Source organism: Octopus sinensis, linkage group LG1 (genome assembly GCF_006345805.1).
Source record: "Octopus sinensis linkage group LG1, ASM634580v1, whole genome shotgun sequence".
NCBI classification, from domain to species: Eukaryota; Metazoa; Mollusca; class Cephalopoda; order Octopoda; family Octopodidae; genus Octopus; species Octopus sinensis.
The window spans coordinates 207,557,437-207,583,732 of NC_042997.1; the positions used below are offsets into that span (position 1 = coordinate 207,557,437).

At 40.1% G+C, this 26,296-nt stretch overlaps 2 protein-coding genes across 2 annotated transcripts in view; one reads left to right on the top strand and one right to left on the bottom strand.

Annotated features, from left to right (window-relative positions):
* Positions 1-26,296, top strand: part of LOC115209664 (protein mono-ADP-ribosyltransferase PARP14-like) — a 730,077-nt gene that overhangs the window by 574,162 nt on the left and 129,619 nt on the right. The window lies entirely within an intron of this gene.
* The window catches only part of LOC115209694 (protein mono-ADP-ribosyltransferase PARP14-like), a 146,526-nt gene that overhangs the window by 71,142 nt on the left and 49,088 nt on the right, over positions 1-26,296 (bottom strand). The window contains exons 3-9 of the mRNA XM_029778183.2: positions 26,001-26,137; positions 25,492-25,719; positions 24,685-24,912; positions 13,946-13,997; positions 4,147-4,259; positions 3,638-3,865; positions 2,809-3,036 (exon numbers count right to left, since the gene is read on the bottom strand). Coding sequence (XP_029634043.1) covers positions 2,809-3,036; positions 3,638-3,865; positions 4,147-4,259; positions 13,946-13,997; positions 24,685-24,912; positions 25,492-25,719; positions 26,001-26,137 — 1,214 coding nt within the window. The remainder of the gene's footprint in view (positions 1-2,808; positions 3,037-3,637; positions 3,866-4,146; positions 4,260-13,945; positions 13,998-24,684; positions 24,913-25,491; positions 25,720-26,000; positions 26,138-26,296) is intronic.

The window sequence follows — 26,296 nt, forward strand, 5'->3', positions numbered from 1 at the left end:
TTTACTACCCGCCATTGCTTCTTCACCAAACTTTTTGGCGCCCTCCGATTCTTCCCCTCTCTTCCTCCCCTCCCTCCCATCCTCCTTAATCCCTTCTTTCTCCTTTTTCTCACTGATTCTGTCCCCTGCCTTCCAGCCTGATTCTGTCCCCTGCCTTCCAGCCTCTTTGATTCCCTCTCTCTCTGTCTCTCTTTCTCTCTCTCCTGCGACCTGCTGCTTCTTAAACCATTCTGTTGGCCTTCGTATCTCGACCAACATGTGTCCCCCGCTACCGAAACGGTAATTATTTCTACGCCAGCTATGTTGTTGTTGTGTTTTTGTCTCATTTGGTCTAAAGTCGTATGACAACCACCGTTATATATGTTTTGTTTATTCATTACTGTTTTCAATTTCGTTTTCGTCTCTTGTATTCACATCCGTCTTGTGCGTTCACATTCCTGTCTTCTACCAAGAAATCTAATGCTTACAGCTTAGTTTATTTCTTGGGGCTGGCCGAGTTGGAGCAAATATCAGAATTGAACAGCCGAAATTTGCTATGATGATTCGGTGTCTGACTGAAGATTGAAGGCTTCGAATGATTTGTCTGTGTTCCGTGTTCGTCCCTTCCTGTATTTCACGTTCATTATATATAAAAACATTCATTCATATATATATATATATATATATACGCGAGCACATTACTGTATTGTTAAATCAGTATAGTTTTTTTTTTGGTGCATCTAAGTTAGGTACCATATTCAAGTAAATTCATTTAAATTAACTTGAATCTTTATTGCTTTTTGAATATATATATATATATATATATTTATATAATTTAGGCAAAAACCTCTATTAAACTATTATTATTATAAATGAAAGCTTTGCTTGAGAAGACTCGGCAAGCGCAACTGAGACCATAACCTTGTGGCCTATGCCAGGGGTGTAACCAGTCTATTTATATGTACCTTTCTTGGACACTAAACTCTTCTCGCGAAAACCTGTTGAGGCAATTGAAATCGAGATCAAAATCATATTCGATGAGTGGCGTCCGTATTGTTGGTGTGCTAAGAATACCATCCGAGTGTGATCGTTGCCAGAGCAACAAGCTTGCCTTCATGCTGATGGCCTGTAAAAAGCACAATTTGTGCGTGATGGTTAGTCGCCTTACTTGCACTTGTGCTGGTGGCACATTACAAAACATTTGAGCAAGGTCAGTGCCAGTGCCACTAGACTGGTTCCTGTGTAGTTCGCACATATAAAGCATCATTTGAGCGTGGCCATTGTCAGTGCAGCCTGACTGGCCCTTGTGCTGGTGGCATGTAAAAGCACCCACTACACTCTCGGAGTGGTTGGTGTTAGGAAGGGCGTCCAGCTGTAGAAACTCTGCCAGATCAAGACTGGAGCCTGGTGCAGACATCTGGTTTGTCAGCCCTCGGTCAAATCATCCAACCCATGCTAGCATGGAAAGCGGATGTTAAACGATGATGATGATGATGATGATGTATGTACATATATAGATATATATATATTTATTTGTTTGAGTCATTTGACTGAGGCCATGCTGGAGCACCACCTTTAGTCAGACAAATTGACCCCTCAACTTATTCTTTGTAAGCCTAATACTTATTCTATCACATTCTTTTGCTGAACTGCTAAGTTATAGCAACATATACACTTGACATACTAATCTTAACAACTAAATCTCCTTTCATTATACAATGCTGTCTTATCGTGTTCTCTGAATAAAGGTGGACAGTCTCAGCGAGAGGTTTTATGTAAGAAAGACATACTTATACACAAGGGAAACTTCTTGGGATGCTTGAAACCTTCTTCAGGAAATCTGGAAATTAAGTATTTCCAAGTGGACAAGGCTGGCTTTCTTCAGGGCCAAGTGTAAAGAGCTTCAACATCACCTTGATGGTAAATTCACCAGGCTTTTTAAAGAGGGCACAAAATCTTTAATGAAAAGGGTATCGGACCAAAGAGGAATTTTGTGGACATATTCCACCCATCTCTGCTTTTGATGCTAAACACAGAGTAGGGTTTGCTGACCCCTGTAATTTTGCCAAACCCTTGACCATGTCAGATTTTATATTTTGGAGATTTCCACACTCAGAGAGGGAGTTAAGTTCCACCTAATAAAAACTGATGCTATTGCAAGAGACACACAAAAAGAAACAGAGAGAAAGAGGGAGTGGGGTAGATCACTGGTATTGCATTGTGAAATGGATCTTGGTTGTGGCAGCATAGATGAGGAAGGGGAGGAATGAGAAGAGAAAAATGAAAGGAAGACAGACATCACTGTCTTCAAATCTGCTGAATCAGAACTGACTCGGGGTTAAATAAGAACAATAAAATCAGCAGCCAAACTGCAAAGAAGACCTTCAGTGTTACCAATTCTTGCAGAGTTGGTTTTGGATACAACAACAACAACAACAAGCAAAACATTCTTAGCTTCAAATGTTACAATGGAATATTTCAGAAGCAAGAATTTGGTGATGGGAAATGGTATAATGAAAGGATAAAGCACAACAAGATATAATGAACAGCATTAAAGGTAGCATGAAGAAAGGTACCCAGGACATGATGTGAAGTGGTTGGCACTAGGAATGACATCCAGCCATAGAAACCATGCCAAAGCAGACACTGGGGTTCAATAAACCCTTGTGGCTCATTGGAGCCAGTCAAAATGTTGCACCCATTCCAAAATGGAACAAGGGCTGTAAATGAGGATCATTTCTATTTCCTTTGTTTCTTGTAGAATATTGTTTTTTGGTAAATTCCAAGAATATCAACATAAAACAACAAACAACAAATACATCAACCAACCTTCAGTATTTCTGTGTCATTACTTAAAACCATGAATTTAACAACTTTGATCTGGTTTGAATTTAGATCTGAATAGTTTTTCACTGCTTCATACATTGTTCTGGGTAGGTTTTCAATGGGGTACTTCAGTACCCCAGCTCCTAATATAGGAAATGCAAGGCTTCTAGCTTCCATTCTCTCAGCAGTTTCCAGACAAGTGGTTATTATTTGAGTCAAGTTTGCCAGAATCTAAAAAAAATAATTGTTTAGTAATTGATAATGAACATTTTATGGAACTATTTTCAAATTCTTCTTACAGGGAGAAATCAAAAAGTAATAAATATATTCTCCTCTCACTCCTACCACTTCTAAACACAACTGTCATTCCTATCACTCTTTAGTCCTGCAAGGGACAAGGCAACCTCACTCATGTTGCTGCTACAATAAATCAGACTCAATCCACCGTGTAAAATGATTGGTGAAGGAAGAGAGAGAATGCAGACCCAAGAGGAGTCTTTAGTGTTGGGGAGGACATGACAACCTCTCTAGTGCTCGTGCCATGACAGAGAAAAACTCACCAATACAGACAGTAAAACAGAGAAATATGTTTTAATATAGTCTTATTTATCAGTCACATAACTGTTGTTAGGCCATGAGGCTTTTTTCCTTCTATTTATATATAAAAGTGTCCTGTTCATCGATATCTTCTGCTTCCTTCCAATGATAACTTGGAAGAACAAATATTAAACAGGATGCTGTCATTTGCTTTATGATTCTCACACAACATGCATAAGGTTCTCTTCAAACATTAACTGTTTCAATAAATCAATATCATATGATTGATACTTACTAAATGAGAAGAATTTTCATCCCATTCAGGTAATACCAGATGAAATACATTCTTACAGTTGAGGTTATATCCTTTAGTGACGGCTATTTCAGATGTAGAAATACCTTGAGGATAACTCTGGTTACATTCATATTGTATCTGGGGACCAGCAGTTTTGAGAATAAATTTGGAGATAGAACCATCATTAAGCTGGAGCTGTTTATTGGTGCTGTTAACGATGACATCAACCTAGAAAAGTAATTAATGGTAAACAACTAAGGAACATTCCGTGGAGAGAAGAGAGATACATTGTTGCAGTTGATATTGTTGTTAAGAAAGGCTCTACAGAATGGCTGTAGTAAGTTTGAGGTTGTTAAAGTTAGCAAAAGATGTACTCAAGATATCAGATGTGAAGGAAATAAAATGTTTGAGTTTGACTGAGAAAACGTTTTAATTAACTTTAATGATTCCTTATTTGGAAATGAAATCACAATTAAATATAAATAAGTTACATGAATCTATTTACTCACAGATGCATTAGAAATTGAACCAATCATTAGTTGTATTTTGATGCAAGCTTTTTCTCCAGATGCCACATGAGTTTCAGGTGTCACAGAAGCTGCTTTCTCTTGTGGATGAATTTCTGAAAATAAACAAATATCAGTGTGTGTATGTGTGTGTATGGATACACACACGCACACACACATATACATACCAACACCATTATTACCCACCATCATGATATAACGTTCATATTCCCTCCAGGCCCAAGTGGAACAAAATGATATATAAAGACACATCCGTCATAGCAAAAGTCATGCCCCAAAACTGTTATATATATTCCTGTCCATGCTGGGCCCTACACCCACATCTGTCCCCGTGAAGCATCCCCTTCACCACATCTCATCTTCCTAACACCCATCCCTCCATTACTCTTCTAACTACGGTCCTACTTTACTGCTGTAACCATTTGACAGCAGAATCTTCACATATTCATCACCACCACCACCACCCTTTCGTTAATACCAGTCGCCTCACTTGCATCATCATCTCTGTCCATACACCCTTCCATCGATCATCCCTTTCTGTCCCTTCCCTAATCTTTCCCATCCATCCCTCTTAGCTACACCTTACTCTGCCAGGCTTCATGATTAACACTTCTCCTATCTGCAATCATTCTCGACACCCTCTCACAGCCATTGCTAAAACTCCCTTACCAATTTTCTGGCCCCACTCACTACAGCCACTCCCATGTATCTCTGACTCCCATCTCTTTCACAGTTCATCATCTTTGCTTTCCCTCTGCTGTCAGATCCTGGTCATCATCTCCCTTCCTCCTCATCTATCAACAGATTGATGGTTCTGCTGCTCTCCACCCTTCCTATGCTGCTTCTTGTCACCTCCTCCTTACCGAGCCTCGTCAGTCTATCAACTCCACCTCAAACCATTGTTCCTCACTCCCTACATCCACCTCTAGCCCCATCTCTAACCTCTTCCCTTCTCATCTCACACTCTGATGCCATTACCCTCCCATTCCTTCTTTCCTCATCCACAGTCTCCCTTACACTCCCCTTCTTGTAACTTGGGACTATGCTCTGGCACCCTATTACCACCATCTTTCTCCCTTCTAGATACTGTCATGCACCCTTGCATAAATATAAGGACACCATGAGCCTCGTCTATATCCAGACAACTGTGCTTGACCCTCTGTCAAACTTTAGGCTTTCTACCCCAGGCATCAAGCCAACTCCCTCCCCACCAGTTCCATTGGGGAGTTTTTATCCTTTTCGATTCTTTGCTTTGTCTTGCAAGTTACTTGGTGACCTCACCAGTGCTGGTGCCATGAGAAAAGCAGCTTCCAGTCCTCACTGTAAAATGGCTGGCATTATGAAGGGCAGCCAACCATCCACACTCAGCCAGCTAGCCACACTCAGCCAGCCAGCCGCACTCAGCCAGCCAGCTGAGTGTGGAACCTAACACAGATCTAGAGATCACCAGATCTTGTTAAACTGTGTAACCCATGCCAGATCAAAGACGGACATTAAATAATGATGATGATGCTATAGAAATAAGTGTAACACACCATCGACTAGGAAAAAAGGCATTCGTACATTTGTTTATAGAGTAGGTAATTTACCACCAAAACTATACAGTTTTATAAATCCATTTCAGCCATTCTTACAAATCAGTTTTGCACAGGATAACATCTAACACTGTGCTCATCAGAGTGGCCAGTATGGAAGTAGGGCAATGGGTTTCTGACAGCAAGTGCCACATCTCTAATTGCAAAAGACAATTAGAGAGGAGGATTCCATCATTGGTTATGCCACTTGTCCAAAATCTCTGAGTGAGGAGTAACTGCCAGCAAAGTGGAATTTGAGTGCGGATGGTGAAGGGTTGGCGTGTGTGCAGAATGGTGGGGTTTGGAAGGAGTGGGATGGGGCAGGCACTCAAAACTTTAAACTCTTGTGGATATATATATATATGTGATTATGTGAATATAGTTGAGTCCACTGTGCTGGACTTTGAGGTTGTGGTGGGGGAAAGACTGATAGTACAAGTCCTAATGTTTATAATCATGGTGGAGTCAGTTGGTAACTGATCACATACTTCTTTTTATGTGGGCATGAGCAATAAACCTCGTGCTTGTGGTTTAGGTTTTAGTTAAGTGTGTAGGTGACATGGGAGGAGGTCACAAATGATCGCCCAGGCTGGAGACAAATACTGTGAAAGGGGATGAAGTGAGGGGAAGAAAAACAGGAACCACCACCGAAGAAAAGTGCACTTGATGGGAGGAAGTGCCAGCAAAGAGCTTATCAGATGTAGTCGTTGTATGCTCTCATGTGGACCTGTGCAGCCACAGCAGATGCTGTACCTCCATCAGCAGCTGACACGATTCCTTTGGGCACAGAGCCATGGCCTCTCAAGACCAACAGATGCCTACTATATAAATAAAACTTGAAGTGCATACAACTACTATGGTAAAAATAGCTCTTGTATATGGATAATCTCAATCTGTATGCTGCAAATGATAAACAGCTGGAAACATTACTACAGACAGTGCATAGATTTACCAAAGAAATACACATGAAATTCAGCTTAGAAAATGTGCTAAAGCAACTTTGAAAAGATAGAAATTAGTTAAAAGTTAACAATATCACACTAGATAAAGCCAATGAAATAAGAGAATTAGACCAAAGCCAAGCTTACAAATATTTAGGAATCCATGAACTAGATAAGACACAACACACACAAATGAAAAAGAAGATAAAGAAAGAATACTATAGACGAGTTAGATCAATACTAAAAACAGAGCTCAATGCTAAAAACAAGATAATAGGTATCAACAATCTAGCTTCCCCAGCTATAAATTACATCTACAAGATTCTTCATAGGTTCATAAATGAACTAATCAAAATAATGTCAAAATTTAGGATGCACCACTCAAAATCTGACAGTGAAAGGTTATGCAAACAGCGTATAGAAGGTAGTAGATGTCTTATGCAGCTAGAAAACTATTTTAAAATATCCATCTTAGAAATATCTAACTCAGAACCAAGGAAAGATGGTACAAATATCCACAAAACATAATTTAAAAAAAACTGTTTTCTGTCTTTAAGGAAGCTGGAAAATAGAAGAAAGAGATCATAAAATCTAACAACTATGAAGAAAAAGGACAAACAAGAACATCTGTAACATATATGAAACCTAAGCTAAAACTGGAACAACAAAATACCACGATAAAACGATGGCAAGAAAAGCCCATACATAAAAAATATTGGGTTAAGCTAAACAGAAAAGCAAAATCTCAGCAGTGGCTGAAAAGAACAGGACTCAAAGCAGAGATTGAAGGATTTTTAATTGCAGCACAAGACCAAAGCCTCCCCAGCAGAAATCATCAAAATGCACATAATGAAAAAGAGTAATTGCAGAATATGTGGTGATGGAGAGGAAACAATAAATCATATTATCTCTGGCTGCCCAGTCCTGGCTAAGAAGGAATATATTCACAGACACGATAGAGTTGGGACCTATTGGGTTGTCCGGAAAGTTTTTAAAGGAAAGGAAAAGGTCAATAAATACTTGCCATGACATTTTTAATCAACCAAATGTGAACCATTTTGTTGCACAATGCGTCTCCATCCTTCCTTTAACTTGAAAATACCCTTTTCCCAGAATTGACGTGGTTTCATGGCAAAGAATTCATCAAGGTATCTTTTTACGTCATCCAAGGATTTGAAATTTTTGCCATTACGACTAGTCTACAGAGACCTGAATAAGTGGAAATCCAAAGGAGCAATATCTGGTAAATATGAAGGGTGGGGTAACACATCCCAGCCAAGATGCAGCAATTTTTGTCTGGTTCCCAAAGCATCAAGTGCCGAAAATGAACTTTCTTATCTTCCATTTTAAAGGGTTACAGAATTAACACAGGTTATAGGAACATAAACCTTCTTCCACGAAAAGATAGCTTAAACTGTGCTCTAAACGGAGGTGTAGTCCAATCCTATTTTATGGACTCAGCCATGTTCTAAAATAAGTCTAAAGGTAAGCTACTATAAATCGGCACAAACTTTCTGGACAACCCAATACATACATTGGTATAGGCACACACCAGAAAATGTCACAGAAAACGAGAAAGTAACCATACTCTGGGATATGTCAATACACACAGAAAGAGAAATTTAGACCAATAGGCTGGATATAGTTGTCAGAGATCATCAAGTAAGAAAATGCTTTCTAATTGATGTAATAATAGATGACAAATAGAGGTAACCAGAATGTGGAATCTAAAAACAGAAATAATTCCTATCATAGTAGGTGCATTAGGCATGATAAAAAAATATTCAGACCAATACATAACAAAAACACCAGGACTTACAAACACATATAACATACAGAAAATTGCACTACTAGGCACTGCACACATCCTACTTAATATAATTTCAATACAGTAACCATCAGAGCATCTCAACAAAACACAACACATACCCAAGGCACATAGAGCTGCACTTTGTAGTGAAGTGAAAGCATGCAACTACAAAATAATAACAACAACAACAACAATAATAATGATGCTAATAACAGCAGGACCCACAGAATGCAAACCTCTGCAAAGGCAACCCCCCCCCCCGTCCCAATGATTAACCAGAGATGATTTTTAAACTGAGAATATTTGAAATAAACTCAATTGCTCTCACAAACGAGAAACACTAAAAATGAACCCAACCGCTTCCAAAATGAAGTTAAAAAACAGGTAAACTATTTGAGAATCCTTGTACCATGTCGACACCAAAATCTAATCAGCTCATGCCAAGCATTGCTGAAAGTTTCATACGAATCCATCCAGCAGTTCTTTAGATATCTTGTCCATAGACAAACAAACGAACAGGACTGAAAACAATATCTCTGACTTCGCTAAGGCAGAGGTAATAACAATTGGCACAACGTGAAAACGGAAGACAACATGACAATGTGGCAAGAATGATACATTGGAAGCTCTGTGGAAATCACGGCTTACAAAGAGCGAAGACATGGTATGAGAAAACCCCAGAAGGAGTCATTGAGAATGAGAAGGGCAAAATCCTGTGGGATGTAACGATCCAGTGTGATTATCTGACCAGACATAGGAAATTGCTGTGGTGAATAAAAAAGAAAGAACATGTGTGATTATCAACACAACAGGCCCCGCTAACAACAGGATCAATATGGAAGAAGAGAAAATAAGCAACTATGACTATTTAAAGTAGGAAATACGAAGGTTGTAGTCAATGAAAAGCGTAGACATGGTACCAATAGTAACTGGTGCACCTGGAAGAATCAGTACTCAACTACCAGCATGGCTGAAAAAGATTGGTGCAAGTGTGAAGGTAGAACACCTATAAAAATCAGCATTGCTTGGCACTGCAAGAATTCCTCGCAGAGTTATTGAAGCATGACCAATAAACAAGTGTTACCTTAGTCTGCTGGCTGCGGACAACCGATGCTTTCCAACATGCCCAGCAAAATAAGCTGTGAGTTTTCATCAAATAAAACTAATGATAATAATAATTCTTTCTTTATTGGCCACCAGGGTCAAACACAAAACATACAGGTCGATACACAGATGAGGAACAGTGGGGCTAAACGTGTAAACAGCAAAACAAAACACAATTAACAAGGAGATTAAAACAACAATGTACTTCCCCAATAGAGGGGGATGGGGTCCTTCCACGAAGCGGTGACCAAAGGAACCTCACACACTTTCGGCCCCCTAACATCAAAGGCACCTCATGTAGGCACCCCTCTCCTCCTCATTCCATCTGGTCTACAGGCACACACTTAGAGTAGGCCCGTTTACATGGGCCATTCTTGCCACATTCACCCATGATTCAACAAACTTACTGGGTGACAGTTCTTACCTCTCCGGCATCACTTTCCTTTTCAGACGGAACTTGAAAAGAACAATGAGGCCATGGCCAAAGAGGAAGGTACCCATCTTCAACTTTTTCAATCACGTCCACCACGCAACCTCCTTCACCATAGCCACCAGACAGAGAAAAACGGCCTGTCCTTCCCAGTCAAAAGAAGGAGGCACAGTAATTTTCATAATGGGTTCGGATGATAGCCAAATCCGTCTTATATGCGACAATAACTGTTCGACAAAGCTCTACAAGTCAGCAATGTGTGGATACAGTACGAGAGCATATAGAATGGTTTCATCGCACTTGCATGCATCTCAGACAAGCCTGTCTGGTTGCACAGATGCTTATTGTAGACCAGCAGAGCCCTCCAGTAGCACTGCCAGGCCAGGGATTTCAGGAAGTTATCCATAGACCCCAGCCCAAAAGTCCACTGGAAGAGACCAGCCAGTCGATCATTCTCAATGCTCAGATCCTCACCAAGTATGTCATCACTCTTGCCCTCCACTAATCCCCTACAGAACTCTAAAGTGGAACTTCCACCCACCACATTGCCCAACTGGCCAATGGCTGCGAGTGCTTGCAGACACTCTAGGTGCCAAGTGCATTGCCTCAGTCTACTCCTCATCCAAGACTATCGCCCTACCAAGGAGACGATTTGCAGAAAAACATGTCCACCCTGATAAGATCTGGATGACCCAATGCTGTTTGTGCATGCCAACACTGGGGCATATGGGTAATCAAGTCTGATCTTGTCAGCCAGTTGGAAACAAATGAACAGGATTGCAAGGCTTGTGAACACCACACTTTCCGATCTGCTAGCCCCATCCAATACACATGGACATCCAAGATGGTATTCCTAAGAGAGGAATGTCCCTAGAAAGACCTCCAAATGTTTGAAGAAATTCGGCTACCCTGATCCTGTCAGAGCATACACAACGACCAGTCTGAAAGCACTGCCTTCATTATTGTTCCCTTCCAGGACCACCAACTTACCTTCCGGGTCCAAGAAGACCAACTGTATCTTAGGATGCAAGACTGTTCTGAACAACGCCCACCCACTATTCCTGGTTGACTAAGAGACAAAAAGATCTCAAAATCATCAAAATTGGGTGCTAAGGTGCACGGGTTTGCGATCCTGGTCTCACTGATGGCTATTACATTTAAATTCAGCCACCTCAGGTCATTGAGCAAGTGACCTTGCTTCCAGGATGACCTCACCACATACATTAATGCAACCCACTCTTAGTGCTGCCATATTGGCCTAAAAGAAAGGAAAGAAAGATGAGGAGTGTTACTTAACCTCCTGGTGCTGTTGGAGATCACGTGGTCTCACCTCTATTTCTTTGTTGGTCTGCGTTGGGAACCCTTATAGAATCCTTGTATTGGCATTTACTTGAGAGATTCCTACATCGTCTAGAAGGGCATCCCTAATTGTTTGGAAAGTGTCCAAATCCATCCTCCCCATCATTAAGTCTTTTGGCACATGGCATGTGTTAGTCCAAGAAGATTCTCACCACCCCCCCGTACATTTTCCAATGATTCTCCTTTGTGATAAGATGGCCATCAGTTCTTTGCTGGCCCTCCTTACTGACACAGAGTGAGCTGCCTGTGTCACTGTTTTTTGCTGTTCTTGTTGCGTTGGTGGTGTAAGTTTGCTTTTGGGATTTTTTTCCTGTCTGCAGTGGAGTTCTTGGTGCTTGTGGCGCTTTAGTTGATGATTGTGATGCTGCAGGAGTTGTCTGGGTGTGTGTGTGTGTGTGTGTGTGTGTGTGTAGTTCCTTTGCTATCTTGTTTTGGTGCAGGGTAAGATGTCTTGCCTTTGTGGCTTCTTTTCGGTTGTTTTTCTAGTTTTCTCTGATCCCTGTCCTCATCACCTTTCATTGTGGTAGAACCAGTGTCTGTTTTAACCTCCTCCGCTCTCCTGTGCAAGTGAATTCGTGTTTGTATGTGTATCTTTTTTCTGCATGCTTGTCTGTCAGTGGTGGGGTTGTTGAGGCTGGTTGCAAGGTGTTGGTTTTCATGGTTGACCTCTCCGACGGTTTTCCTGCTGGTGCTGTTGTTACACCTGCCGCCACCATTATTGCTGTTTTTGCCGCCTTTCCTGTTGTTCATGGTGATGTCTTTTGTTTTCCCAGCCTTAGTCAACGGAAGGTCCCCACATCCCTGTAACGTTTTGATGAGGGCAGCATGCTTGTAGGTGTGTTGCATCACCACAAGCAAAGCAATGAGTCATACAGCGCTCAGTGATCAAATGTAATTTCGTCCCCTCTTTGAGGCAGACATGGTCTGGGATGTTCTCCAAGGCTTATGGTTTTATTTGGATTAGCAATTCCAAATCCATCCCAATCTTGTCTTCTCTTTGCATCCGTTGAACTTTAAGGAGGAAGGTGTTGCTGCTCTCCACAATCACACATCTCAACCATCTCCAGATATTGATACCTGGTGTTACTCTGGGGATTCAAACTTTTATTGTTTGTGGTGCCCATGTAGGGCAGGCACATTATAAGCTGGTCAGTTTTACCGGGTCCCAATGAATACTTCATGGCCAGCTCTTCTGTTTTAAAAAGGACCGAGATGGTACCAAAACTCAGGGCCCTTCTTGATTGACCTCAGTACCATCTCCACTTGAAGAAGGTGGGAGGGTTGTTCTGCACTCCGAGTCTGTACTGAGACACACTTATACTTCACTGTTCTCTTCTCAGTTTCTACCTCTACTTTGGCTGGGATTGCAAGGTTAACCCAGGTTCTTTCTCTTTTGATGAGTTTGTGCGCCAGGGTTAACATCTGTTTCTTTGTTGGCGGTGTCTATCTCATAGTACTTTTGTTGGCATTTCGCAGCTGCTGCAAAGGTCCTTGTTCTGCTCTCACAGTTGATGGTGGTGATGGAATCGTTCATGCTGTTACTGCTATTGTTACTCCTAAATACAAACATCTCTCTGTTGCTCGTGTTGGCGTTGGTATTGGTTGTGTTCTCATTGATGTTTTTGTTGTTGTTTTTCTGTTATGCTTCTCTGCTCTGTGTTGTTGGAGTTGTTAATTTCTGTGTTGATATCAGCAATCATTTCATTTCCCACATTATTCCTGTTTGGGGAGTTGGCAGTTACATTTTCATTATCTATTCGACTATCGAGTGAATGTGTGTTCTCCATTGTGTCGCTTTCCTCTGTTGTGATAATTAAGCACAAGAACCAAATATTATTTAATTCTTTTTTCTGGAGACAAATACTATTGCCTTGGGTTCCCTTTTCAACAATAATATCAACCAAGACAATAGATTTGATAAAAATACCTGTCAAGCTTTCACCAATGTCCTAGCCTTTCAAGTGGAAGTTTAATAATAACAACAACAATCGTTGTTTACTAAAGGCACAAGGCCTGACACTTAGTGGGAGGAGATTGTCAGTTACACTGACCACAGTGTATAACTGGTACTTATTTCATCAACCCTGAAAGGATGAAAGAATGAGGAGGAGGAAGAGGAGGAGGAGAAGCAGGAGGGAGGAGAAGAGGAGAAGAAGAGAAGGAGAGAAGGAGGAGGAGCAGAAAGAGAAGAAGAAGAAGAAGAAGAAGAAGGAAGAGAGAAAAGAAGAAGGAAGAAGAAGGAAGAAGAAGGAGGAGAAGAAGAAGAAGAGGAAGAAGAAGAAAAGAAGAAGAAGAAGAAGAAGAAGAAGAAGAAGAAGAAGAAGAAGAAGAAGAAGAAGAAGAAGAAGAAGAAGAAGAAGAAGAAGAAGAAGAAGAAGAAGAAGAAGAAGAAGAAGAAGAAGAAGAAGAAGAAGAAGAAGAAGAAGAAGAAGAAGAAGAAGAAGAAGAAGAAGAAGAAGAAGAAGAAGAAGAAGAAGAAGAAGAAAGAAGAAGAAGAAGAAGAAGAAGAAGAGACATATTTTTTCCTAATTAAAATTTAAGATAAAAAAAGGAAAATATTTACCTGATGATGTATCTAAACCCCTCCTGTTTCCTTGGAAATATTCATCAAATTTCTGTTAGAAGTAAACAAATAATTTATCATCGCTCAATGAAAAACATAATTTCATAATTAATTTCTGTTAATTTCAATGCAATGCTTTTATTCATTGCTTCTATCTTGAATGTTGTTTTGAATTTACATTTGTATTCATTGTATTATAAAACCCTGTCTTACGAAGGACAGGCTTTCGAATATTCTGTAGTTTGGGGAGGAATTGTTACTTAAAGAATAAGAAAATATTATTCATGGAATGGAATTGCTTTTGAGACTCCATGTTATGCCCAAACATCAGCTTAATTCCTCATTATTTTCAAAACTGTTTAAAACAAAGAAGAACATTTCTGTTGAAACAGACTGGCTTTGAGTAAATACCAGTGAATTACTGGTATGTCAACAGTGCTTTACTTCAATGCTACATATACTGTCCTACAGAGTATATCTGCAGATGTGTAACCAACACTGTAGGTATAGATAAAAGGAGAAAGAAGAAAAGGAACGGGTCCAGCCAAACAATCTTTTTCTGTCCCCAACACATATTGTATACAGAAAGTGTTTATATGACACTCAGTTTATATACACTCGTCTTGCTTACACCCATCTATGCATAGACATATAGTTTATAGAGACATGATGTTTACATTAGTCTCTCTCTCTCTGTTTCTCTCTCTCTCCCTCTCTCTCATATATACAGGGTGTTTCAAAAAAATTTATATCATTTTGCAATCTAATAACTTTGCCAGTTCTTGTTCATATGACTTCACATTTTCACAGCATTTGTAGAAATACATCAAAATTTTATGTTTAACGTTTGATGTGTTTAACATTTCAGGTATAGAAATGGCATTCACTGGAAGAGAAAAGGCGTTTTGTGTGTTGGAGTGTTCTCGAACACAGTCGAACAAAACTGTGCAGCATGCATGGGTGAGAGAATTCTCTAAAAGTCACCAACGGCAATGTGTATTTCGACATGGCACAAACATTGCAAAGAGGAAGGCTGTCTGTGCAGGGCAAAAGCATCTGGATGACCACTAACATTGGAAGAGATGGTCAAGCGGGATCACCAGAAACTCTTGCAAAGCCCCAAGAAGACCATAAGAAGAATAAGTCTGGAAACCCAGATTCCTCCAATGACAGTTTGGCGCGTCTTGAGGAAACGCTTGCTAATGAAACCCTACAAGCTGCAGCTCATTCAGGCCATAACAGCAGGTGACAAGCGAAAGCACAAACATGGGGCTATGTGAAGGGCCAGGTCTATGTCCCCCCTCTCTTCCTGCAAACCCAGATGAACTTTAGCAGAGAATCCCTACTGTACTGCAGACTGTTATCCCAAAAATGCTGCAGCATGTCTGGCAGGAGCTGGACTACCGACTTGACATGTGCCAAGTCTCAGACGTTGCGCATTTTGAACATTTGTGAAAGCGTTCATGGATCCACATTCCTTTCAATTTTTCATTCAAATATGGAGGAATAAATCTGATGATGCTCCAACGTTATACCTGTTTAGTTTCATTTGCTTTGACTACGCAGTTTCTGTGATATTTACATCTCAAATGATATCAAATCTTTTGAAACACCCAGTATATGCAGGGAACATGGGTGTTAAACAATAATGCTGACGATGATGATAATGACTATATATATATATATCATCATCGTTGTCATCATTAAAATTCCATTTTCCATGCTGGCATGGGTTGAGTGGTTTGACTGGAGACTGGTCAGGTACAAGACTACACCACGTTACTGTGTCTTATTTAGCAGGCTTTTTAACTTGCAAGACAAGGAACGTGTGAGAGGGGATACAGCATTGGAGGTGATTTTTGTAGCAGATGAAGGAAGGGTAGAAAGTGAGAGAGAGAGAGAGAAGAGACAGAAACAAGTGTGTTTGGTGTAAAAGAGATGCATGGTTATTTAGTCAGAGGGAGAGAGAGAGAGAGAGAGAGAGAGAGAGAGAGAGAGAGAGAGAGAAGGAGTGATCAAAATTAAGGTCAGCAACGCATGTGTTGCTGTAGAGGAGATACGGGGTCAAGCAGTCTGCAGGATAGAGCAGGAGGAAGATAATGAATGCAAGAGAGAAGGAGAGAGATGCCAGCGCATGCTCACAAGGAAAAGGGATCAGAATATAAAGGGGATAGTAGAGAAAGGGAGAGATAAGTGATAGCAAAGTAGCAAGGTTTACCCTCAAAACATGGGGTCAGAATATACATGGTAGGGTATTGCCAAGGTGCGCGAGTAGGGAGTATAGATTTCACATGAATGCAAGGAGTGTCGGGGTGGGGGAGTACTGTGACTGCTTTTCAAGGGTTGATAAATTAAGTACCAGTTATGCACTTGGGTCGGTGTAATCGACTTAATCCCTTTGTCTGTCCTTGATTGTCCCTTCTATGTTAGCCCTTTGTGGGCAATAAAGAAATATAGCAGTTCCCACTGGCACCCAGTCTTGAATTCCTCTGTGATGGCCTGAAGGACTATAATGAATAAGAGTGGGCTGAGAACTGAGCCCTGGTGAACCCCTTCCTGAATGCAAAATTCATCTCTGTATTATTCATAGCCGACTCTCACCTTCCTGACTGTACATGGTTTGGACAGCTCTAACAAGCACTCCTCTGCTCCTAACTTCCTTACAGACTACCATGTAACAGACCAAGGACTTTGTTAAAAGCTTTCTCCAGGTCGATGGCTTACTTTTGGCCAACTACTTTCCTTGCAGCTGTCTCACTAGGAAGATGGCTTCTGTGGTACTCTTCTCAGCTACAAAACCAAACTGCATCTCATCTAGTTTAATTCTATTTCTAATCACATGAAATACAACCCTCTCAGTACCTTTCATGACTTGGTCTATCACTTTAATATCTCTGTAGTTGTTTCTATCTAAGGCGTCACCTATAACCCTTATAGCAGCTACCTATAACGCTACTACACCAGTCGTTGGGTATGGTGCCCCCACCCCCACCTGAATAGCCTGATTAACTATACAGGCGACTAAGCTGTATCAAATGCCACCACAGATTTTAATCATCTTGACAGTGATTCCCGATGGACCACCCAGGGGCTTTCCCTGTCTTCCTCTCCTTAATTGCCTTATCCATTATGCTGCTATCAACTGTGATGGTTGGTCCCTCAACTGGCTCAATATTTGGTAAACCCCTATTCACCCATTCATTTCCCACATTTACTAACCCTTTCATACTGACCCTTCCATGCGTCTTTCTTCTCAGAGTCACTGACTGCAAGCATACCATTATCCATTCGCACACATTTCTCACCCACCACATCTCTTTGCAATTCTGAACACCTCACCTTCTATAACATTTGCTGATCTCTTACCTTCTGCTACATTTTTCGCAACATAAACCTGACGCCTAGCTGCTCTTTTGGCTACCTGATGTAATGCTTCCACCATTTTCCCAGGCCGGTCATTTGTTTTTATCGTACCGTCCAGTCCCTTGTTCCACCACCATGTCAACTGTGATATAGCTGAGACTTTGCACTGGCCGTGCATGCACACACACACACACTCACATAGATGAATACTACTACTACTACTACTAATAATAATAATAATAATAATAATAAGAAGAAGAAGAAGAAGAAGAAGAAGAAGGAGGAGGAGGAGGGGAGGAGGAGGGGGAGGGGGAGGAGGGGGGGGAGAAGAAGAAGAAGAAGAAGAAGAAGAAGAAGAGAAGAAGAAGAAGAAGAAGAAGAAGAAGAAAGAAGAATCCTTGGATGGGATTTATAATTATTTTAATGCACTGGAATATGCATTTCTGCAAATCATGTGTTTCTTAAGATCATAATTGCTATCCCTGGAATTATTCCAATGCAGCCATACTACAATGCTTCAAACAAACTACAACACTCTGATATATATATATATATATATATATATATATATATATATATATATATATATATCATCATCATCATCATCATCGTTTAACGTCTGCTCTCCATGCTAGCATGGGTTGGACGATTTTGACTGAGGGCTGGCAAACAAGACAGCTGCACCAGGCTCCAGTCTTGATCTGGCAGAGTTTCTACAGCTGGATGCCCTTCCTAACGCCAACCACTCCGAGAGTGTAGTGGGTGCTTTTTACGTGCCACCAGCATATATATATTATATATAAATATATATATATATACATATATATATATATATAATATATATATATATATATATATATATATATATATATATATATATATATATATTATATATATGTATAAATATATATATATATATAGAGAGAGAGAGGGAGAGAGACATAGACATGCATGAGTAGACAAACAAATTTGTTGAGCATATATATAAATATATATTCATGTTTGATGGCCATCCACTTGTGACCGAGGAAGACCATTACTGACCTTCAAAAACATCGTGCACTCAAGGATTAACTTATATTTTGCATTTGCAGCCCCAGTGGTGGCTAATGAGCCCTACTCTTGACAATCATACACAACTGCAAACATTACAGATCAAGTTTCCCTATGCACTACACCAGCAGTGTACTTTCGAACAGCTTCTTAAGTTCTTCAAGCAGAATATGTGCTCCCTCGAAAGTGTCGACCCCCACCTCCTTAACCTGCTTCTTCCATCTGTAGTGCGACAGGCATTGTTCTCCCAGTCAGTCTCTTGTATATTACAGGAGGACTTCACACAGTCCTTAAATCACAGCCTTGGTTTCTGCCAGGGTCTCTTTCCATTCACAAGTTCTCCATATAGCATCTGCTTAGGGATCCTGCTAAACTTCACCTTAATAAAGTATCCAGTCCAATGTAACAGGTGCTTGTGTAACATTGCCTCAATACTCAAGATATCAGCTGTCCTCAGGACCAGTGTGTCTGGTGTTTTTAAGGTCCAGACAACATTCAGAAAGTGTCTGAGAGACTGCTGCAGTAGTGATTTTACACTGCTATAGTGGGCAAGTGCTAGATTTCGCTGCACATCTGGAAGTCCTCTGCGTAACAATACATTGTGGGCATGGCACTTTACCACCAATAGTCACTGAACTTCAGCATCATTTTCATCAAACCAGTTTCTGTTTCTGGCAGTAGCATATCCCAGCATTTCAGCAGCATATTGAAGAACCTGATCTCGAAAAGCTTCCCATGCTGCAGTATTTTCGATGCTGGACAAGCGAGTCTGAAGCTCTTTCTTGAACACAGCATCATATATCTTGTGGACATTCAGACGCCAAGGAATGCTGAATGGCCCTCTTCTCGCTTTCACTCGATTCATCATCCAGAACTGTGCTCGCACCAGACTGTGGTCTGTCCAGCACTCTGATCTATGAACGGACCTGGCATTACAAATGTCATTGATGTCAGGCTTGTGGATGATGACATAATCCAGCAAGTGCCAAAACTTAGACCTTGGATGCATCCACATTTTTGTGTGATCACTTTTGTGCTTGCGATGTCCATGTTCATTGCAGAGATCCAGCAACATGAGACCATTGCTATTCATTTTCCCTACTACAAAATATCCTAGAGAGTTCCAACCCTAGCATTGAAATCTCCCAATAGAATGACTTTATCAGAATTGGGGATTTTCCTAAGTATGGCTCCCAGCTGTGTATAAAGAAGTAGCTTCGTCTTCACCATAACTAGTCAAGGTAAGTGCTTAGGCACTTATTAGAGTAGCAAACCACCCACCTTTCAGGTGCAATCTTAGAGTCATTCGACATTCATTTATAGGAACAGGAAGCTCCTCCAACTTCTTCAGGATATCAGACCAAACTGCAAAGCCAACACCAGCCTCTCTGTGCTTCCCCTTCCCAAAAAAGGTGTCTCCACTTCCTACTTCCTCAAGCTGACCATCACCTTCTATATGAGTCTCTGAAAGTGCAGCTATATCAATGGTATAACAGTTCAGCTCATGAAAAACAAGTGCAGTGCATCTTTTTAGGCCTCCAATCACTCTTGTTATCCAACAGAGAGCGCACATTCCAACATGAAATGTTCAAGTTCCATCCAGATTTTGTAAATAATAGTTTCTTTGTTTTTCGAGTGCAGGGTGGACATCCATCAGCCATGTTAAACTGACCAGATATAGAAAGACAGACAATTTTTGGTTCACCTTTTCTAGAACCTCCTCGGCCTCCAGGTGAGTGGTGCCCTCTCCAAATGGAGCTGCACAGACACCCATGCAGCAAACAAATTCTATCGCTGTCTTGGGCAAACAAGGAGATGACTTTATATCTAGCATGGTCTGCCTATGTGCAGGTCGCTGACTACATACTCCCAAACTGTAAGGTCTGCATGCTTCACCACTTTCTCATTGCTGCAGGACTTCCGAGAAAGAAATAAAATACAAACATACTAAAAATATATAAATATATATACTAAAATTAAAGATACATATATAATAGAAATGTGAGTATGTGTATATATATATATGTAATTTAGAGAAAAACCTCTATTAAATTATTATTATCATATATGTATGTATGTATATATATATATATATATATATATATATATATATAACAAAGTGGAGTTGTAAGGTACCACACGAGTGGAATTATATATGAAAGAAGGTTTGAAAATGCAATTTTAAAAGATGTTTATTTACTTCATAGGTTTCACTTTTTTAGAAAAAGATTATCAAAAGTAAAATGTAAAAGCTTTGTAGTGTTAGGTACTGGTTGTCACAAAATATTACAATACATATATACATTCTTTGATAATAATAAGAACATGTTAAAAACAGTTTACAAGGAAAAATCTTGGGAAAATATAAAAAAGTTTAACAAGTTCATTAAAATATTGGGCACGAAAGATTACAATATATATATATACATTCTTAAGAAATGTTAAAAACAGTTTACAGAAAGAATTATTAAAAAGTTCAGAGGAATATTGGTATTGTATCTGTATATATATATACACAGAAAATTTTAAGTTCAAAAAGGTCATATTTTGGTAGTATATATATTTACACCGAAGGAGATATATTTAGTTTACAAAGAATTTGGGATGAACTGACCTGATTCACCATATTATCGTAAAAGACTATTTTCTATTTCAAGAGACAGTGTAGGAAATGTGTTTGGGTGGGGGGAAGGAAGAGCAATGTGGAATTGTCAAGAAGTTTTTGTTTCTCTTACAAGAATAAGTGATTCGGGTGATTGGTCTTTAGAGGTTAGAATGGTGTGAGTGTGTGTGGGGGAATTATAACCGTGTTTCATGGTCTGCTACCCCAACAGCTACTTTATAGGATACAGTTAGCTCAAGACATCATCAGCAGGAACCACGTCCGGTTTCGGCCCCTACTCCTCTACCGTTTTGACATGTCAGGGCCCCCCCCTTTCGGATTTGTCTTCAGCTCTGGTGTTGGGTGCATGTCTTCTTTCTTCTGTTCCCTGGCCTCTTCAATGTAGCATCAACGAGTGTCAGCTGGTGACTGATAGACTTGTCAAATTTTTCCCTTTAAATACCTGCTGCTAGGCTCCAGCAGGCAGCCCCAGCAAGTTGTCATGTGACACTGTCTCACCTTAACTGTCTAGTGAAGGCGCGTAGTTTCAGGCCGCGCTTTTTCTAAATGACCGTCACCTGTCAGTCATCGAAGCTGATTCAGTGTCAGCTTGTCTCATCTAGTGATGTTATTTCCCACCGGCATGTTATGACTTTCAAGCCATTTTCGGTCTTCCCGCTTCAGCCATATATAGAAGCTGGCTTTTTCGACTGCCTCCTGTATTCTCCTTATTAGCTTTCTCAATTCCAAGCTAGAAAATGCAAATCTTCTTTTGAATAGCGTTGTCATTTTCCTTTCAATGAAGCCCCTAGCCCCCACTGCCAGGTGGTAATACTTGACAGTCCATCCCTGTTCTCTGCATTCTTCGATTAGCTTTTCGTACCTCCTCTCCTTTCATTTCTCTGCATTGCCGATGTTCTCTTCCCATGACACTGTCAGTTCTAGCAAAATTCCTATTCTCCATTCTCTGTCCCATAGGACTAAATCTGGTCTTTTTGTCGTTTTTATGAGTGGAAATATTACTAGTCTTCCTAAATCCGTGGCCACCTCCCAGTATCCCTTCCATTTCTCGTCTATCTCGTATACTTTACTTGTAGGCCTGGTTTTATATCCTTTTCCCTCATTCTGGAAGTATACTTTCCTGCACTTTTCCACTTTTGGGTACTCTCCCCTATTGTATCCCTCAATCTTCTCCTTGAGTGCTGCACTTATGACGCCGAGGACTTGATTATGACGCCATGTATACTTTTCTAGTGCTAGTCTGCAGTTTGACAGAACATGTCTAAACATCGCTTTCTCTCCACATCTACACTCATCGGTTGTTTTTACGTTCCACTGGACTACGTTTGCCGGTGAGGGTAGAACGTCGAAGGTAGACTTGATCAGGAAGGATGTTCTTGCTTGTTCGACCAAGCCCAAAGTTCCTGCAATGAGATTCTGCGACTGATCACATATTCCTCCCATCTCAGGCACTGTCCCTGTTGACTGCATTGCACCAAATGTACATTTTGCCTTTCTTCTTCCTCCTTTCTCACTTCGTATACCACTGCCTCTTTCATCTCTTTTACACTGCTCTTGCAAAATGGCCTGAAATTTTGCGACCCTAGGCCGGTTCTAGCTTCTTGCGTCGCTCTGACTATATCTGCGTGCCTTAGTTTTCCGATCACCCTGTTTACTGCCTCTTCCGCCTTCCATTTCCTCCCTGTTTGTACCTTTGGAGGGTTTTCCCGGATGCTCTGATCTTTTGAATAACTTAGCATCATTACTCTCCTTGCCTTTCCTGCCTTATATTCTTCGGCGATTGATGTTATTGGTAGTTGCAGCACAGGTTTTCCATATAGTGCAGTTGTATTCAGTCGTTTTGGCAGACCAAACCATTTTCTGATAAACACACTGCATCTTTGTTCCATCCTTCCTACTCTACTCAAGGCTATTTCGTACATCTGCAATGGCCACATTATTCTTGGGTACAGCCCAAATTGCAGTATCCAAAATTTGAATTTCCCAGCAGCGTTGTTCTGTCAATTGCCTTTAGTCCCTGTTCCACTAAATCGTGTGTTTCTTTCCCTTGCTTCTTATCATTTAATAAATCTCTATATCATCTGCCGAGACTCTTTACTGGTTGTTCTTTCACCGTTAGTATGTCTTCACTTCCTATCCTGAATTTCACTTCTTTTTGCCTTCCTTTCACAAAAGCCACGCTTCGAGATATTTTGGCTTTGAATTTCCACCTTGCCCATCCTATCAGTTCGTCCAACCGCTCTAACGTTCCCTCTGCTGCTTCTCTACTTTCCGATAATATAGTTACGTTGTCCATAAAGGCCCTTAATGGTTTCTTTGTAACAGCTTTCTCACAGTTTGTAGATCTGAGTAGCATTTCCATGACTAGCACGAATAAGATGACTGATATCGTGCATCCGGCTGCAATGCCTATTTCAAGCAGTTGCCACTCCGTTGTGAACTTTCCTGCTGTAAATCTCATCCTCAGGTTGTTGTAGTACGACATGAGCATTCGTTGAACACCTTTTGGAATCCAAAAGAAGTCCATCGCTGTTTTTATTATTGCATGCGGAACAGATCCATAAGCATTGGCAAGATCTAGCCAAATAATATACAGGTTTTTCTTCATTTGTTTTGCACAGGTGAAGGCTTCCCAGATGGCAAATGCGTGTTCTATGCACCCAGGAATTCCTGTTTGTATGTGTGGGCCGTTTTTGATTGGTCCCAGGGTTTATTGTGGTGTAAGTAGATGTGTCTGTGTGTGTTTAATATTTGGTAGGATGGTGTGTGTATATGTGAGCACGTGTGTGTGTGTCTGTGTATGTGTGTGGTTAGTGTTTGTTAGTGTGTTGTGTGTACACTAGTGTGTGTATGTGTTTGTTCGTATGTGTGCATCTGTGGTTGCATGTGTATTCTTGTGTATTTTGTGTTGGTGGGGATGTTATGCGTGTATGGGAGTGTGTGTGTAATATGAGTGTGTGTGTGTGTATGTGTATGTGATCAACAGTGTGTGTTATTGTCTTGGTGTTGTGTGTGTGTATGTATGTGCGTGATTGGTATTTGTCATGGTGCTGTGTGTGCGCATGTGTGTGTATATGTGCATCTGTATGGAGGTCAGAATGGTGTGAGTGCGTGTGTCTTTGTGTGTGTGTATATATATATATATATACATGTGTTTGTGTGTGAGGGCCGTTTCTGATTGGTCCCAGGGTTTATTGTGGTGTAAGTAAAAGTGTCTGTATGTGTTTTATATTTGGTAGGATGGTCATGCTTGACCTTCAGTCTGATGAATCACAACTGACTCAGGATCAAACAATAAATACAACAACAAGCAAAACATTCTTAGCTTCAAATGTTACAATGGAATATTTCAGAAGCAAGAATTTGGTGATGGGAAATGGTATAATGAAAGGATAAAGCACAACAAGATATAATGAACAGCATTAAAGGTAGCATGAAGAAAGGTACCCAGGACATGCTGTGAAGTGGTTGGCATTAGGAATGACATCCAGCCATAGAAACCATGCCAAAGCAGACACTGGGGTTCAATAAACCCTTGTGGCTCATTGGAGCCAGTCAAAATGTTGCACCCATTCCAAAATGGAACAAGGGCTGTAAATGAGGATCATTTCTATTTCCTTTGTTTCTTGTAGAATATTGTTTTTTGGTAAATTCCAAGAATATCAACATAAAACAACAAACAACAAATACATCAACCAACCTTCAGAATTTCTGTGTCTTGAGGATAAACCACAAAGTAAACATCTTTGATCTGGCTTGAATTTTGAATTGAGTAGTTTTTCACTGCTTCATACATAATTCCAAGTAATTTTTCAATGGGGTACCTCAATTTTCCGGCTCCTAATATAGGAAATGCCAGGTTTGTTGCTTCTATTCTCTCAGCCTTTTCCAGACAAGTGGTTATTATATGAGTCAAGTTTGCCAGAATCTATAAAAAATAAGTGTCTAGTAAATGGTAATAGACATTTTATTAAATTATTTTCTTATTACAGGATGAAACCATTAAGTTGTAATAAATATATTCTCCCCTCACAACTGTCATTCCTATCACTCTTTAGTCCTGCAAGGGACAAGGCAACCTCACTCATGTTCCTGCTACAATAAAACAGACCCAATCCACCATGTAAAATGGTTGTTGAATGAAGAGAGACAATGCAGACCCAAGAGGAGTCTTTAGTGTTGGGGAGGACATGACAACCTCTCTAGTGCTCGTGCCATGACAGAGAAAAACTCACCAATACAGAGAGTAAAACAGAGAAATATGTTTTAATATAGTCTTATCTATCAGTCACATAACTGTTGTTAGGCCATGAGGCTTTTTCCCTTCTATTTATATATAAAAGTGTCCTGTTCATCGATATCTTCTGCTTCCTTCCAATGATAACTTGGAAGAACAAATATTAAACAGGATGCTGTCATTTGCTTTATGATTCTCACACAACATGCATAAGGTTCTCTTCAAACATTAACTGTTTCAATAAATCAATATCATATGATTGATACTTACTGAATCAGGGGGATATTCATCCCAGGGAGGTAATGCCAGATGAAATACATTCTTACATTTGAGTTTATATCCTTTAGTGACGGCTATTTCAGATGTAGAAATACCTCGAGGATATTTCTGGTTACATTCATCTTGCATCTGGGGACCAGCAGCATTGAGAATAGATTTGGAGATAGAACCATTGCTAAGCTGGAGCTGTTTATTGGTGCTGTTAACGATGACATCAACCTAGAAAAGTAATTAATGGTAAACAGCTAAGGAACATTCCGTGGAGAGAAGAGAGATACGTTGTTGCAGTTGATATTGTTGTTAAGAAAGGCTCTACAGAATGGCTGTAGTAAGTTTGAGGTTGTTAAAGTTAGCAAAAGATATACTCAAGATATCAGATGTGAAGGAAATAAAATGTTTGAGTTTGATTGAGAAAATGTTTTAATTAACTTTAATGATTCCTCATTTGGAAATGAAATAACAATTAAATATAAATAAGTTACATGAATCTATTTACTCACAGATACATTAGAAATTGAATCAATCATTAGGTTTATTTCAATGCCAGCATTTTCTCTGGATGTCACATTAGTTCTGGGTGTCATGGAGGATGATTCCTGCTGTAGATCAGGAAGGGATGGGTTTGATGAAGGGGTTGCTGAAAATAAACAAATATCAACATACATACATACACGGATATAGATTTTAAATCATAAAGTCTGCTCTATTCTTTAGGGTGTGCTTCTCATTCTGTTATATGTTATATTAACAATGTACATATATATATATATATATATATATATATATATATATATAT